We start from the raw sequence: 14,117 nt of genomic DNA, 5'->3' as shown, positions 1-14,117 counted from the left end.
AAATCCCAAAACTTAATAAACATTGAAAACTTGAAAATAGAGAAATCGGAAAGATGAAAAATCAAAAAGTCGAAAAATTGAAAAAATCGAAAAATCCAAAAACTTGGAAAAGCCAAAAATTCAAAAATAACAAACAAGTGAAAAATCTAAAATTTAAAAAAACGAACAATCAAAAATTTTTGAAAAATTGTATAAGTAAAAAATCAAAAAGACAAAGTCGAAAAATCTCAAAACTTAATAAACATTGAAAATTTGACAAATTGCGAAATCGAAAAGACGAAAAATCAAAAAGTCGATAAACTGACAAATCGAAAAATCCAAAAAATTAACGCCCAAAATTGAAAAATCGAAAAATTTAGAAATCGAAAAACGTCTTGAAAAATCCCAAAATTGAAAATTCTAAAAACATAAACGTTGAAAATTTGAAAAATCGCGAAATCGGAAAGACGAAAAATGAAAAAGTCGAAAAATTGAGAAATCGAAAAATCCATAAATCGAAATACATATTAAAAAAACCCAAAATTGAAGAATCCCAAAACTTAACAAACATTGAAAATTTGAAAAATCGCGAAATTGGAAAAACGAAAAATCAAAAAGTCGAAATATTGAAAAATCGAAAAATTCAAAAATTTAGGAACGACAAAAATTGAAAAATCTAAAAATTTAGAAACGACAAAAATTTAAAAATCGAAAAATTTTAAAATGGAAATACATATTGAAAAATCCCAAAATTGGAAAATCCCAAAACTTAATAAACAATGAAAATTTGGAAAATCGCGAAATCGGAAAGACTAAAAATCAATAAAGTCGAAAAATGGAGAAATCGAAAAATCCAAAAATTTAGAAACGCCAAAAATTGAAATATTGAAAAATCGAAAAATTTGAAAATCAAAATTCATATTGAAAAATCCCAAAACTGAAATATGCTAAAACTTAATACATAAACATTGAACGTTTGAAAAACGGCGAAATCGAAAAGACGAAAAATTAAAATGACGAAAAATTAAAATGTCGAAAAACTGAGAAATCGAAAAATCCAAAAATTTAGAAACGCCAAAAATTGAAAACTAGAAAACTCGAAAAATTTAAAAATCGAAATACATCAAATTGGGAAATTCTAAAATGGAATTATTCCAAAACTTAATGAACATTGAAAATTTAAAAAAAATCGAGAAATCGGAAAGACGAAAAGTCGAAAAACTGAGAAATCGAAAACTCCAAAAATTTAGAAACGCCAAAAATTGAAAACTTGAAAAATAGAAAAATTGAAAAATCCCAAAACTTAATAAACGTTGAAAATTTGAAAAATCGAGAAACCGGAAAGACGAAAAATCAAAAAGTCGAAAAATTGAAAAAAATCGAAAAATCCAAAAATTTTGAAAAGCCAAAAATTCAAAAATTGAAAATTCGAAAATTTTAAATACATAAATCCCAAAACTGAAACGTTGACAAATTGGAAAATCGGAGAAATCGAAAAGATAAATTATCGAAAAACTGAGAAATTGAGAAATCGAAACTGAAAAATGATGAAATCGAACCACCAAAAGATCGAGAAGTTGAAAAATCGAAAAATTTATAAATAGAAGCGGCTAAAAACCGAAAAATGGGAAAATTCAAAATTGAAAAATTGTATCTTAAAAAAATCGATAAACCGAAAAAGTGAAAAGTCGAAGCATGGAAAAACTGAAAAATGAATTCAGAAAATTTGAAAAACCGAAAAATCTGAAAACGAGAAGGAAAAAAGCCAAAGAAAATAAAAATCGAAACAATAAAAAAGTGGAAAACCCAAAAATTCAAAAATTCAAAAAAAATCGAGTATTCAAAACATCAACAAATCGAAAAAACAAAAAACTGAAAAATCGAAAAATGTAAGATTTTTAAAACTCGCAATATTTTGACAATCAAATAAGTAAAAAATCAAAAACATGAAAGGTCAAAAGAACGAAAAATTTAAAAACCAAAATCCGTATTGAAAAATTCCAAAATTTGAAAATCCAATAACTAATAAACATGAAAAATCAAAAAGTCCAAAAATTGAAAAAAATCAAAAAATCCAAAAATTTTTAAAAGCCAAAAATTCAAAAATTAAAAATTCGAAAATTTTAAATACATAAATCCCAAAACTGAAACGTTGACAAATTGGAAAATCGGAAAATCGAAAAGATGAATTATCGAAAAACTGAGAAATTGAGAAATTGCAATTGAAAAATTGTGAAATCGACACATCAGAAGATCGAGAAGTCGAAAAAACGAAAAATTGAGAACTAGAAGTGGCTAAAAACCGAAAAATGAGACAATTCAAAATTATTTTTTTTATCTTAAAAAAAGCAATAAACCGAAAAAGTGAAAAGTCGAAGCATGGAAAAACTGAAAAATGAATTCCGAAAATTTGAAAAACCGAAAAATCTGACAACGAGAAAGAAAAAAGCCAAAGACTGAGAAATCGAAACAATAAAAAAGTGAAAAATCTAAAATTTTAAAATTCAAAAAAAATCGAGTATTCAAAACACCAACAAATCGAAAAAACAAAAAACCGAAAAATCGAAAAATGTAAGATTTAAAAAGTCGTAATATTTTGACAATCGAATACGTAAAAAATCAAAAACATGAAAGGTCAAAAGATTGAAAAATTTACTAACCAAAATTATATTGAAAAATTCCAAAATTGAAAAATTCAAAAACTAATAAACATTGAAATTTCGAAAAATTGGGAAATCGGAAAGACGAAAAATCGAAAAGTCCAAAAATGAAAAAATACATTAAAATTGAGAAAATGAAAAATTAAAAAATTTAGAATCTAAAAATGGGAAAATTCAAAATTGAAAAATTTTATCTTAAAAAAACCGATAAACCGAAAAAGTGAGAAATCGAAAGATCGAAAAACTGAAAAATTAATTCCGAAAATTTACTTATTCAATTTTTCGAAATATTACGACTTTGTAAATGTTACATTTTTTTTATTTTTCATTTCATTCTTTCGATGTATAAACATCAACAACTGAAGTTAAGCATGTACTGATAATATAATTTACTTCAGAGGCGAGGGAAGATCTGTCTAAATAACTTTAGACCAATTTTTGAGTTTAAAAGAAAAAGTATTGCCGGTGCCTAGTGTTTTTTTTTAATATAAAAAAATCTTCGGAGCCTTTTATGTTTTGTTTTTAAAATGCTTTTAAAAAATCTTGAGGATCCGTGGACTTCTTTATTTGGAAAGAATTTTACAGAATCTTTGAGGCTCCTAGTGTAAATTCAAAAATTAGAATATGGAATAAATGAAAATGTTAAAAAATGTAAAATTTAAAAATTAGCAAAATTTTGAAAAATCCCAAAATTGAAAAATTCCAAAACATAAAAGAAAAATCGAAAATTTAGAAACGCCAAAAATCGAAAAATCAAAAAACTGAAAAATCGAAAAATGTAAGACTGAAAAACTCGCAATATTTTCAAAAACCGAATAAGTAAAAAATCAAAAACACGAAAAGTCGAAAAACCGAAAAATTTAAAAGTCGAAGTATTTAAAAGTTTTCACAAATAAAAAAAACCCAAACCTTCCTACAATTTTTCATTTCTTCACGTGCTCCGTGACACTTTAATCGTGAACACGTTCAGGATTAATACCCCTGTCAAAAATAAATACTCCTGGCTCTTCACTCATCCCACTTGACGTGCGCTCAAAAAGCGCCGAAATAATTTATGGCGCTCCACCTGAGTGCGCCGCCCCCACAAACCGTCTCGAAATCTCAATCGTGCCCATTACGCACTGCCAGACATTTCACGCGAAATTTGTACTTACATTAAACCTGCAACGAATTCGCGCAATCTGCGTAAATCAGCGTAAATTAACGATTTATCCCGCGATCGTTTAAAATTAAACGAGGAAACAGGTAATCGTCGAAACGCGAAAATTTGGGACGTTGAACTGCAATAACCCATCCAGAAATCTGGTAAAAATACACGGTATTTTTTATCACGCGCTCCAGGACGTTATGCAATTTTCTTTAATTAGATTGTTTATGCAGTGTTTTCGGGATGCGCTGTGTTTAAAATTACCTGTAAACGATGCCTTTGTTGTGGAGGAATTTCAGACCCGACACGATTTCGGCGCCGTAAAAGCGGGCCCGGACTTCGGGAAAACGACCCTCTTTCTGGATGTGGAACATGAGGTCGCCGCCGTTGAGGTACTCCATGACGAAGAACAAATGCGACTAGAAAAAAAAAAAAAAATCACGAAAATGGAAAATCCGGCAACGAAAACGTGAAAATACTTCTGTCTGAAAAGTGCACAACAAGTGGCATAAGTATGGGTGTTTGGTGGCCAACGCCAGCACTTTTCTCTCGATGAGGGTGCACTCGACGTCGTCGTCCTCCAACACCACGTCCTTCTTCAAGCACTTAATAGCGTAATAATATTCGGTGTTCTTCAGCTCGGCTAGAAGCACCTTTCCGAAGCTTCCTTTTCCCAGTACTTTGAGGAAGGTGAAGTCTTCCACGCAGTACTTGCGGAATCTGGGGATGGTGGTGGCCGGGGGTGTGATTCTGCCGCTTCGCTGGAAGCCGGCGTAGGTGCTGGAGTGGCTGAACTCCTCCAGGAGGTCGCTAGGGTCCAGCGATAAAGCCGGGTTTCGGGCTGGATTCGACGTGGGCGAGTCTCGGGTTTCGGTCGAACCTAAGAAAGAGAAATCATGTAATGGGAATAAGTAGGTAATTAGAGCGCGGCTTTTTTTAACAGGTGGACAAATAAAAATAAAACAAGTCGTTATTACCCGGTTTTAATTATGTTAAAGTGGGACTAGGACGCGCGATTTTTCTAGGACAGGTATTGCGAGTGTTGTTAGGGTTTATTTATGGGTGTTTGGGTGTCAGTGGGGCAACAATTACGTTGTCGTCGAGTAAGTGGAGTTTAATTGAGAAGTTTTGAAGGTTTTTCGGTTTTTCTGGAATGGCTAAGGCGTCAAGATCAATTTTAATTTGATTGAAGCAAATTTTTGGGTTGGCAATTCTGAATTATTGGCAGCATTGTTAACTTGTCAGTTTTGACATGAGTCTGACAAAAAATAACAATAGTGATTCGGCAGTTGACCTACTTTTCAAAATTCATGAAAAAATTGAGCGGAAGTTGTTTCGACAAAACTTCCCTCGTTCCTGAAGTACAATAAAACATATCCAGCATTTTCAGTTGACTTGATAATTTAATAAGCACCCCCTTCTGAAGTGTGCATGTTACGCTACTGACGGACAGTTCGTTGTCAGATTCTGATGACTCACCATGTTGAACTTAAAATAATCCACCTCTAACACGCTTGTCCTTCACCACTTTATTCATGTTTATACATCGAAAGAATGTCATGTAGAAATTAGTTTGATTTGAATGAGTTTGTCTTCTCAAAACACAGGACTAAAATAATTAATTAAACCACGATCGAACAAAATGTTCTGAATATTATAATTCTGATTTTATTTTTATTATAAACATGTGTATATTCTTACATTTTCGAGAAAATTGATTCATACATTTCTTTGAGCTACTTGTTTAAACAAATTTAAAAAATATTAATGCGGTGATAAATCACAAGAAAAAACTCATCATACTTTGCATATGTATTTTGGGTAGAATTTATTCGGCATAATTTAGATTTTTGTTTCAGATTTTTCAATTTTTCTAGTGTTTGATGTTTCGATTTCTAGGTTTTTCAAATTCTCAATTTTTCAATTTTTTTCTTGACATCAATGTTTCGATTTTTCAATTGTTCAATTTTTTCATTTTTCAATTTTTCAATTTTTCTAGGTTTTGATGTTTCAACTTCTAGGTTTTTCAAATTTTCGAATTTTAAATTTTTTAACGTTTCTAAATTTTCGATTTTTCCCAACCTCTCCATTAATCGGGTTTTTGATTTTTCAATTTTTCGACTTCGAGTTTTCCACTTTTCAATTCTTCGATTTTTTTTGTTCAAGATTTTTCAATTTTTCTGTTTTGATGTTTCGATTTGTAGGTTTTTCAAATACTCGATTTTTAAATTTTTCTCAACTACTTCATTCATCGAGTTTTTGATTTTTCTATTTCTCAATTTCTCGACTTCAATGTTTCGATTTTTCAATTCTTCAATTTTTCGACTTCGAGTTTTCCACTTCTCCAATTCTTCGATTTTTTTGCTTAAGATTTTTCAATTTTTCAAGGTTTTGATGTTTCAATTTCCAGGTTTTCGAATTTTAAACTTTTTGACGTTTCTAAATTTTCGATTTTTTTCAACTTCTTCATTAATCGAGTGTTTGGTTTCCCGATTTCTAGATTTCAATTTTTCGATTTTTCAGGTTTCTGATTTTTCAATTTCTCGACTTCGATTTCTCGATTTTTTACTTTTCCTACTTTTTAATTTTTATGTTTTAGATTTTTCAATTTTTGTGCTTTTGATGTTTCGATTTATTTTTATTTTTCAATTTTTGGGTATTTTAACTTTTCAATTTAACCTTACGGGTTTTTGATGTTTCAATTTTTTCGAATGATTAAATTTTTTGACGTTTCTAAATTTTCAATTTTTCCCAACTACTCCATTCATCGAGTTTTTGATTTTCCCATTTTTCGATTTCTTGACATCAAATCAATGTTTCGATTTTTCAGTTCTTCAATTTTTTGATTTTTCAGGTTTTTGATTTTTCAATTTTTCGATTTCCAGTTTTCCCCTTTTCAATTTTTCGATTTTTTTTTGTTTAAGATTTTTCAATTTTTCTGTTTTGATGTTTCGATTTCCAGGTTTTTCAAATTTTCGAATTTTAAATTTTTTGACGATTCTAAATTTTCAATTTTTCCCAACTTCTCCTTAATCGAGTTTTCCCCATCTCTCGATTTCTACACTTCAATTTTTCGATTTTTCAGGTTTCTGATTTTTCAATTTCTCGACTTCGATTTCTCGATTTTTTACTTTTTCTACTTTTTAATTTTTACGTTTTAGATTTTTGAATTTTTGTGCTTTTGATGTTTCGAATTATTTTTATTTTTTCAATTTTTGGGTATTTTAACTTTTCAATTTAATCTTACGATTTTTTGATTTTTCAGTTTTTCCATATTTCAATTTTTTGAATGACTAAATTCTTTGACGTTTCTAAATTTTTAATTTTTCCCAACTACTCCAATCATCGAGTTTTTGATTTTCCCATTTTTCGATTTCTTGACATCAAATCAATGTTTCGATTTTTCAATTCTTCAATCTTTTGATTTTTCAGGTTTTTGATTTTTCAATTTTTCGATTTCGAGTTTTCCCCTTTTCAATTTTTCGATTTTTTTTGTTTAAGATTTTTAAATTTTTCTGTTTTGATGTTTCGATTTCCAGGTTTTTCAAATTTTCGAATTTTAAATTTTTTGACGATTCTAAATTTTCAATTTTTCCCAACTTCTCCTTAATCGAGTTTTCCCCATCTCTCGATTTCTAGACTTCAATTTTTCGATTTTTCAGGTATTTGATTTTTCAATTTTTCGACTTCGAGTTTTCCACTTCTCCAATTCTTCGATTTTTTTGTTTAAGATTTTTCAATTTCTCGATTTTTCGATTTTTCAGGTTTCTGATTTTTCAATTTTTCGATTTCGATTTCTCGATTTTTTGATTTTTAGATTTTCGATATTTCAATTTTTCGAATTATGAATTTTAGATTTTCTAGTTTTTTGATGTCTCGCTTTCTCGATCTTCGGATTTTTCTAATTCCTGGTTTTAAATTTTTCGGTTTTTCAATTTTTAAAATTTTTAATCTTCGATTTTTCAATTTGTCGCTTTGATTTCTCGATGTTTCAGTTTTTCAACGTTTCATCTTCCAGATTTTTCAATTTTTCGAATCTTCCACTTCTGGATTTCTCGATTTTTTACTTTTTACAAATATTTCAATTTTTTGATTTTTAAATTTTTTGAAGTTTCTAAATTTTCAATTTTTCGATTTCCCAACTTCTCCATTGATACTACTGCGACTTCAATGTTTCTATTGGTCAATTCTTCGATTTTTCAAATTTTTCAACTTCGAGTTTTCCATTTTTCAATTTCTCGACGTTTTACTTTTTCCACTTTTTAATTTTTCGATTTTTATGTTTTAAATTTTTAAATTTTTCTATTTTTGATGTTTCGATTTTTTCAAATTCTCAATTTTTTAATTCTTTGTAAATTTTCTAATTTTCAGATGACGTCAAAAATATATTTTGATTAAAAATTTATCATGGTTATATTTAAAACCCAAAATCCAGAAAAATTTAAAAAAAGGAAGTGGAGGCGCCGGGCATCGATCCCGGTACCTCTCGCATGCTAAGCGAGCGCTCTACCATCTGAGCTACGCCCCCTGTTTTTTATCAGTGGCTACAGAAACAAGTTTCGTACCATTGGACCTACTTTCCAAATTCCATAAAAATTTCTCGATTTTTTATTTTTTCTACTTTTTAATTTTTGATTTAGATTTTTCAATTTTTGTGCTTTTGATGTTTCGATTTATTTTTATTTTTTCAATTTTTGGGTATTTTAACTTTTCAATTTAACCTTACGATTTTTTGATTTTTCAGTTTTTCGATATTTCAATTTTTTCGAATGATTAAATTCTTTGACGTTTCTAAATTTTCAACTTTTCCCAACTACTCCATTCATCGAGTTTTTGATTTTCCCATTTTTCGATTTCTTGACATCAAATCAATGTTTCGATTTTCCAATTCTTCAATTTTTTGATTTTTCAGGTTTTTGATTTTTCAATTTTTCCATTTCGAGTTTTCCCCTTTTCAATTTTTCGATTTTTTTGTTTAAGATTTTTCAATTTTTCTGTTTTGATGTTTCGATTTCCAGGTTTTTCAAATTTTCGAATTTTAAATTTTTTGACCATTCTAAATTTTCAATTTTTCCCAACTTCTCCAATCGAGTTTTCCCCGTTTCTCGATTTCTAGACTTCAATTTTTCGATTTTTCAGGTTTCTGATTTTTCAATTTCTCGACTTCGATTTCTCGATTTTTTACTTTTTCTACTTTTTAATTTTTATGTTTCAGATTTTTCAATTTTTGTGCTTTTGATGTTTCGATTTATTTTTAATTTTTTCAATTTTTGGGTATTTTAACTTTTCAATTTAATCTTACGATTTTTTGATTTTTCAGTTTTTCGATATTTCAATTTTTTCGAATGATTAAATTTTTTGACGTTTCAAAATTTTCAACTTTTCCCAACTACTCCATTCATCGAGTTTTTGAATTTCCCATTTTTAGATTTCTTAACATCAATGTTTCAATTTTTCAGTTCTTCAATTTTTCGATTTTTCAGGTTAATTTTTCAATTTTTCGACTTCGAGTTTTCCACTTCTCCAATTCTTCGATTTTTTTGTAAGGTTTTGATGTTTCGATTTCTAGGTTTTCGAATTTTAAATTTTTTGACGTTTCTAAATTTTCAATTTTTCAGAACTACTCCATTCATCGAGTTTTTGATTTTCCCATTTTTCGATTTCTTCACATCAAATCAATGTTTCGATTTTTCAGGTTTCTGATTTTCTCGATCTTCGGATTTTTCTAATTCCTGGTTTTAAATTTTTCGGTTTTTCATTTTTTTAAATTTTTAATCTTCGATTTTACAATTTGTCGCTTTGATTTCTCGATGTTTCAGTTTTTCAATGTTTCATCTTCGTGATTTTTCAATTTTTCGAATCTTCCACTTCTGGATTTCTCGATTGTTTACTTTTTACACTTTTCAGTATTTCAATTTTTTGATTTTTAAATTTTTTGAAGTTTCTAAATTTTCAATTTTTCGATTTCCCAACTTCTCCATTGATACTACTGCGACTTCAATGTTTCTATTTGTCAATTCTTCAATTTTTCGATTTTTCAAATTCTTCATCTTCGAGTTTTCCATTTTTCAATTTCTCGACGTTTTACTTTTTCCACTTTTCAATTTTTCGATTTTTATGTTTTCAATTTTTAAATTTTTCTATTTTTGATGTTTCGATTTTTTCACATTCTCGATTTTTTAATTCTTTGACGTTTCTAAATTTTCAGATGACGTCAAAAATATATTTTGATTAAAAATTTATCATGGTTATCTTTAGAACCCAAAATCCAGAAAAATTTGAAAAAAGCTACGCCCCCTGTTTTTTATCAGTGGTTACAGACACAAGTTTCGTACATTGGACCTACTTTCCAAAATCCATAAAAAAAATTAAAAAATTGTGGAGGCGCCGGGTATCGATCCCGGTACCTCTCGCATGCTAAGCGAGCGCTCTACCATCTGAGCTACGCCCCCTGTTGCTTATCAATGTTACAAAAATACAGCACTTTGGACCTACTTTCTAAAATCCAGAAAAAAATTAAAAAAATAAGTGGAGGCGCCGGGCATCGATCCCGGTACCTCTCGCATGCTAAGCGAGCGCTCTACCATCTGAGCTACGCCCCCTGTTTTTTATCAGTGGCTACAGAAACAAGTTTCGTTCATTGGACCTACTTTCCAAAATCCATAAAAAAAATTAAAAAATTGTGGAGGCGCCGGGTATCGATCCCGGTACCTCTCGCATGCTAAGCGAGCGCTCTACCATCTGAGCTACGCCCCCTGTTGCTTATCAATGTTACAAAAATACAGCACTTTGGACCTACTTTCTAAAATCCAGAAAAAAATTAAAAAAATAAGTGGAGGCGCCGGGCATCGATCCCGGTACCTCTCGCATGCTAAGCGAGCGCTCTACCATCTGAGCTACGCCCCCTGTTTTTTATCAGTGGCTACAGAAACAAGTTTCGTTCATTGGACCTACTTTCCAAAATCCATAAAAAAAATTAAAAAATTGTGGAGGCGCCGGGTATCGATCCCGGTACCTCTCGCATGCTAAGCGAGCGCTCTACCATCTGAGCTACGCCCCCTGTTGCTTATCAATGTTACAAAAATACAGCACTTTGGACCTACTTTCTAAAATCCAGAAAAAAATTAAAAAAATAAGTGGAGGCGCCGGGCATCGATCCCGGTACCTCTCGCATGCTAAGCGAGCGCTCTACCATCTGAGCTACGCCCCCTGTTTTTTATCAGTGGCTACAGAAACAAGTTTCGTTCATTGGACCTACTTTCCAAAATCCATAAAAAAAATTAAAAAATTGTGGAGGCGCCGGGTATCGATCCCGGTACCTCTCGCATGCTAAGCGAGCGCTCTACCATCTGAGCTACGCCCCCTGTTGCTTATCAATGTTACAAAAATACAGCACTTTGAACCTACTTTCTAAAATCCAGAAAAAATTTAAAAAAGTAAGTGGAGGCGCCGGGCATCGATCCCGGTACCTCTCGCATGCTAAGCGAGCGCTCTACCATCTGAGCTACGCCCCCTGTTTTTTATCAGTGGCTACAGAAACAAGTTTCGTGCATTGGACCTACTTTCCAAGTTCCATAAAAAAAATTAAAAAAATTGTGGAGGCGCCGGGCATCGATCCCGGTACCTCTCGCATGCTAAGCGAGCGCTCTACCATCTGAGCTACGCCCCCTGTTTTTTATCAGTGGCTACAGAAACAAGTTTCGTTCATTGGACCTACTTTCCAAAATCCATAAAAAAAATTAAAAAATTGTGGAGGCACCGGGTATCGATCCCGGTACCTCTCACATGCTAAGCGAGCGCTCTACCATCTGAGCTACGCCCCCTGTTGCTTATCAATGTTACAAAAATACAGCACTTTGGACCTACTTTCTAAAATCCAGAAAAAAATTAAAAATGTAAGTGGAGGCGCCGGGCCTCGATCCCGGTACCTCTCGCATGCTAAGCGAGCGCTCTACCATCTGAGCTACGCCCCCTGTTTTTTATCAGTGGCTACAGCAACAAGTTTCGTACATTGGACCTACTTTCCAAAATCCATAAAAAAAATTAAAAAATTGTGGAGGCGCCGGGCATCGATCCCGGTACCTCTCGCATGCTAAGCGAGCGCTCTACCATCTGAGCTACGCCCCCTGTTGCTTATCAATGTTACAAAAATACAGCACTTTGAACCTACTTTCTAAAATCCAGAAAAAATTTAAAAAAGTAAGTGGAGGCGCCGGGCATCGATCCCGGTACCTCTCGCATGCTAAGCGAGCGCTCTACCATCTGAGCTACGCCCCCTGTTTTTTATCAGTGGCTACAGAAACAAGTTTCGTGCATTGGACCTACTTTCCAAGTTCCATAAAAAAAATTAAAAAAATTGTGGAGGCGCCGGGCATCGATCCCGGTACCTCTCGCATGCTAAGCGAGCGCTCTACCATCTGAGCTACGCCCCCTGTTTTTTATCAGTGGCTACAGAAACAAGTTTCGTTCATTGGACCTACTTTCCAAAATCCATAAAAAAAATTAAAAAATTGTGGAGGCGCCGGGTATCGATCCCGGTACCTCTCACATGCTAAGCGAGCGCTCTACCATCTGAGCTACGCCCCCTGTTGCTTATCAATGTTACAAAAATACAGCACTTTGGACCTACTTTCTAAAATCCAGAAAAAAATTAAAAATGTAAGTGGAGGCGCCGGGCCTCGATCCCGGTACCTCTCGCATGCTAAGCGAGCGCTCTACCATCTGAGCTACGCCCCCTGTTTTTTATCAGTGGCTACAGCAACAAGTTTCGTACATTGGACCTACTTTCCAAAATCCATAAAAAAAATTAAAAAATTGTGGAGGCGCCGGGCATCGATCCCGGTACCTCTCGCATGCTAAGCGAGCGCTCTACCATCTGAGCTACGCCCCCTGTTGCTTATCAATGTTACAAAAATACAGCACTTTGAACCTACTTTCTAAAATCCAGAAAAAATTTAAAAAAGTAAGTGGAGGCGCCGGGCATCGATCCCGGTACCTCTCGCATGCTAAGCGAGCGCTCTACCATCTGAGCTACGCCCCCTGTTTTTTATCAGTGGCTACAGAAACAAGTTTCGTGCATTGGACCTACTTTCCAAGTTCCATAAAAAAAATTAAAAAAATTGTGGAGGCGCCGGGCATCGATCCCGGTACCTCTCGCATGCTAAGCGAGCGCTCTACCATCTGAGCTACGCCCCCTGTTTTTTATCAGTGGCTACAGAAATAAGTTTCGTTCATTGGACCTACTTTCCAAAATCCATAAAAAAAATTAAGAAATTGTGGAGGCGCCGGGTATCGATCCCGGTACCTCTCGCATGCTAAGCGAGCGCTCTACCATCTGAGCTACGCCCCCTGTTGCTTATCAATGTTATAAAAATACAGTACTTTGGACCTACTTTCTAAAATCCAAAGAAAATTTTAAAAAGTAAGTGGAGGCGCCGGGCATCGATCCCGGTACCTCTCGCATGCTAAGCGAGCGCTCTACCATCTGAGCTACGCCCCCTGTTGCTTATCAATGTTATAAAAATACAGTACTTTGGACCTACTTTCTAAAATCCAAAGAAAATTTTAAAAAGTAAGTGGAGGCGCCGGGCATCGATCCCGGTACCTCTCGCATGCTAAGCGAGCGCTCTACCATCTGAGCTACGCCCCCTGTTGCTTATCAATGTTATAAAAATACAGTACTTTGGACCTACTTTCTAAAATCCAAAGAAAATTTTAAAAAGTAAGTGGAGGCGCCGGGCATCGATCCCGGTACCTCTCGCATGCTAAGCGAGCGCTCTACCATCTGAGCTACGCCCCCTGTTGCTTATCAATGTTATAAAAATACAGTACTTTGGACCTACTTTCTAAAATCCAAAGAAAATTTTAAAAAGTAAGTGGAGGCGCCGGGCATCGATCCCGGTACCTCTCGCATGCTAAGCGAGCGCTCTACCATCTGAGCTACGCCCCCTGTTGCTTATCAATGTTACAAAAATACAGCACTTTGGACCTACTTTCTAAAATCCAGAAATATTAAAAAAAATAAGTGGAGGCGCCGGGCATCGATCCCGGTACCTCTCGCATGCTAAGCGAGCGCTCTACCATCTGAGCTACGCCCCCTGTTGCTTATCAATGTTACAAAAATACAGCACTTTGGACCTACTTTCTAAAATCCAGAAATATTAAAAAAAATAAGTGGAGGCGCCGGGCATCGATCCCGGTACCTCTCGCATGCTAAGCGAGCGCTCTACCATCTGAGCTACGCCCCCTGTTTTTTATCAGTGGCTACAGAAACAAGTTTCGTGCATTGGACCTACTTTCCAAGTTCCATAAAAAAAATTAAAAAAATTGTG

At 33.4% G+C, this 14,117-nt stretch overlaps 1 protein-coding gene and 22 non-coding genes across 26 annotated transcripts in view; all 23 read right to left on the bottom strand.

Moving 5' to 3' along the window:
* The window catches only part of Pkcdelta (Protein kinase C delta), a 45,692-nt gene that overhangs the window by 5,879 nt on the left and 25,696 nt on the right, over positions 1-14,117 (bottom strand). For all 4 annotated transcript variants that reach the window (XM_064066195.1, XM_064066194.1, XM_064066192.1 and 1 more), the window contains 2 exons: positions 4,266-4,666; positions 4,051-4,205 (listed from right to left, as the gene is read on the bottom strand). In XM_064066195.1, the coding sequence (XP_063922265.1) occupies positions 4,051-4,205; positions 4,266-4,666 (556 nt within the window). The remainder of the gene's footprint in view (positions 1-4,050; positions 4,206-4,265; positions 4,667-14,117) is intronic.
* On the bottom strand, positions 8,242-8,314 carry Trnaa-agc (transfer RNA alanine (anticodon AGC)). The gene has a single exon. It is a non-coding gene; the product is annotated as a tRNA-Ala (tRNA).
* Positions 10,166-10,238, bottom strand: Trnaa-agc (transfer RNA alanine (anticodon AGC)). The gene has a single exon. It is a non-coding gene; the product is annotated as a tRNA-Ala (tRNA).
* Positions 10,316-10,388, bottom strand: Trnaa-agc (transfer RNA alanine (anticodon AGC)). Its single transcript has one exon. It is a non-coding gene; the product is annotated as a tRNA-Ala (tRNA).
* Positions 10,470-10,542, bottom strand: Trnaa-agc (transfer RNA alanine (anticodon AGC)). The gene has a single exon. It is a non-coding gene; the product is annotated as a tRNA-Ala (tRNA).
* Positions 10,620-10,692, bottom strand: Trnaa-agc (transfer RNA alanine (anticodon AGC)). The gene has a single exon. It is a non-coding gene; the product is annotated as a tRNA-Ala (tRNA).
* Positions 10,774-10,846, bottom strand: Trnaa-agc (transfer RNA alanine (anticodon AGC)). The gene has a single exon. It is a non-coding gene; the product is annotated as a tRNA-Ala (tRNA).
* Positions 10,924-10,996, bottom strand: Trnaa-agc (transfer RNA alanine (anticodon AGC)). Its single transcript has one exon. It is a non-coding gene; the product is annotated as a tRNA-Ala (tRNA).
* Trnaa-agc (transfer RNA alanine (anticodon AGC)) lies at positions 11,078-11,150 on the bottom strand. Its single transcript has one exon. It is a non-coding gene; the product is annotated as a tRNA-Ala (tRNA).
* Trnaa-agc (transfer RNA alanine (anticodon AGC)) lies at positions 11,228-11,300 on the bottom strand. The gene has a single exon. It is a non-coding gene; the product is annotated as a tRNA-Ala (tRNA).
* Trnaa-agc (transfer RNA alanine (anticodon AGC)) lies at positions 11,383-11,455 on the bottom strand. Its single transcript has one exon. It is a non-coding gene; the product is annotated as a tRNA-Ala (tRNA).
* Positions 11,841-11,913, bottom strand: Trnaa-agc (transfer RNA alanine (anticodon AGC)). The gene has a single exon. It is a non-coding gene; the product is annotated as a tRNA-Ala (tRNA).
* On the bottom strand, positions 11,991-12,063 carry Trnaa-agc (transfer RNA alanine (anticodon AGC)). The gene has a single exon. It is a non-coding gene; the product is annotated as a tRNA-Ala (tRNA).
* Positions 12,146-12,218, bottom strand: Trnaa-agc (transfer RNA alanine (anticodon AGC)). The gene has a single exon. It is a non-coding gene; the product is annotated as a tRNA-Ala (tRNA).
* Trnaa-agc (transfer RNA alanine (anticodon AGC)) lies at positions 12,604-12,676 on the bottom strand. The gene has a single exon. It is a non-coding gene; the product is annotated as a tRNA-Ala (tRNA).
* Trnaa-agc (transfer RNA alanine (anticodon AGC)) lies at positions 12,754-12,826 on the bottom strand. The gene has a single exon. It is a non-coding gene; the product is annotated as a tRNA-Ala (tRNA).
* On the bottom strand, positions 12,909-12,981 carry Trnaa-agc (transfer RNA alanine (anticodon AGC)). Its single transcript has one exon. It is a non-coding gene; the product is annotated as a tRNA-Ala (tRNA).
* Positions 13,063-13,135, bottom strand: Trnaa-agc (transfer RNA alanine (anticodon AGC)). The gene has a single exon. It is a non-coding gene; the product is annotated as a tRNA-Ala (tRNA).
* Trnaa-agc (transfer RNA alanine (anticodon AGC)) lies at positions 13,213-13,285 on the bottom strand. The gene has a single exon. It is a non-coding gene; the product is annotated as a tRNA-Ala (tRNA).
* Trnaa-agc (transfer RNA alanine (anticodon AGC)) lies at positions 13,363-13,435 on the bottom strand. The gene has a single exon. It is a non-coding gene; the product is annotated as a tRNA-Ala (tRNA).
* Trnaa-agc (transfer RNA alanine (anticodon AGC)) lies at positions 13,513-13,585 on the bottom strand. The gene has a single exon. It is a non-coding gene; the product is annotated as a tRNA-Ala (tRNA).
* On the bottom strand, positions 13,663-13,735 carry Trnaa-agc (transfer RNA alanine (anticodon AGC)). Its single transcript has one exon. It is a non-coding gene; the product is annotated as a tRNA-Ala (tRNA).
* Trnaa-agc (transfer RNA alanine (anticodon AGC)) lies at positions 13,812-13,884 on the bottom strand. The gene has a single exon. It is a non-coding gene; the product is annotated as a tRNA-Ala (tRNA).

The sequence above is a fragment of the Zophobas morio genome, unplaced genomic scaffold (genome assembly GCF_036711695.1).
Source record: "Zophobas morio isolate AGI-343-1 ecotype UQ-CSIRO unplaced genomic scaffold, CSIRO_AGI_Zmor_V1 ptg000026l, whole genome shotgun sequence".
Lineage (NCBI taxonomy): Eukaryota > Metazoa > Arthropoda > Insecta > Coleoptera > Tenebrionidae > Zophobas > Zophobas morio.
The sequence above is the reverse complement of the archived record's forward strand: the minus strand, read 5'-3'. Positions and strand labels throughout refer to the sequence as shown.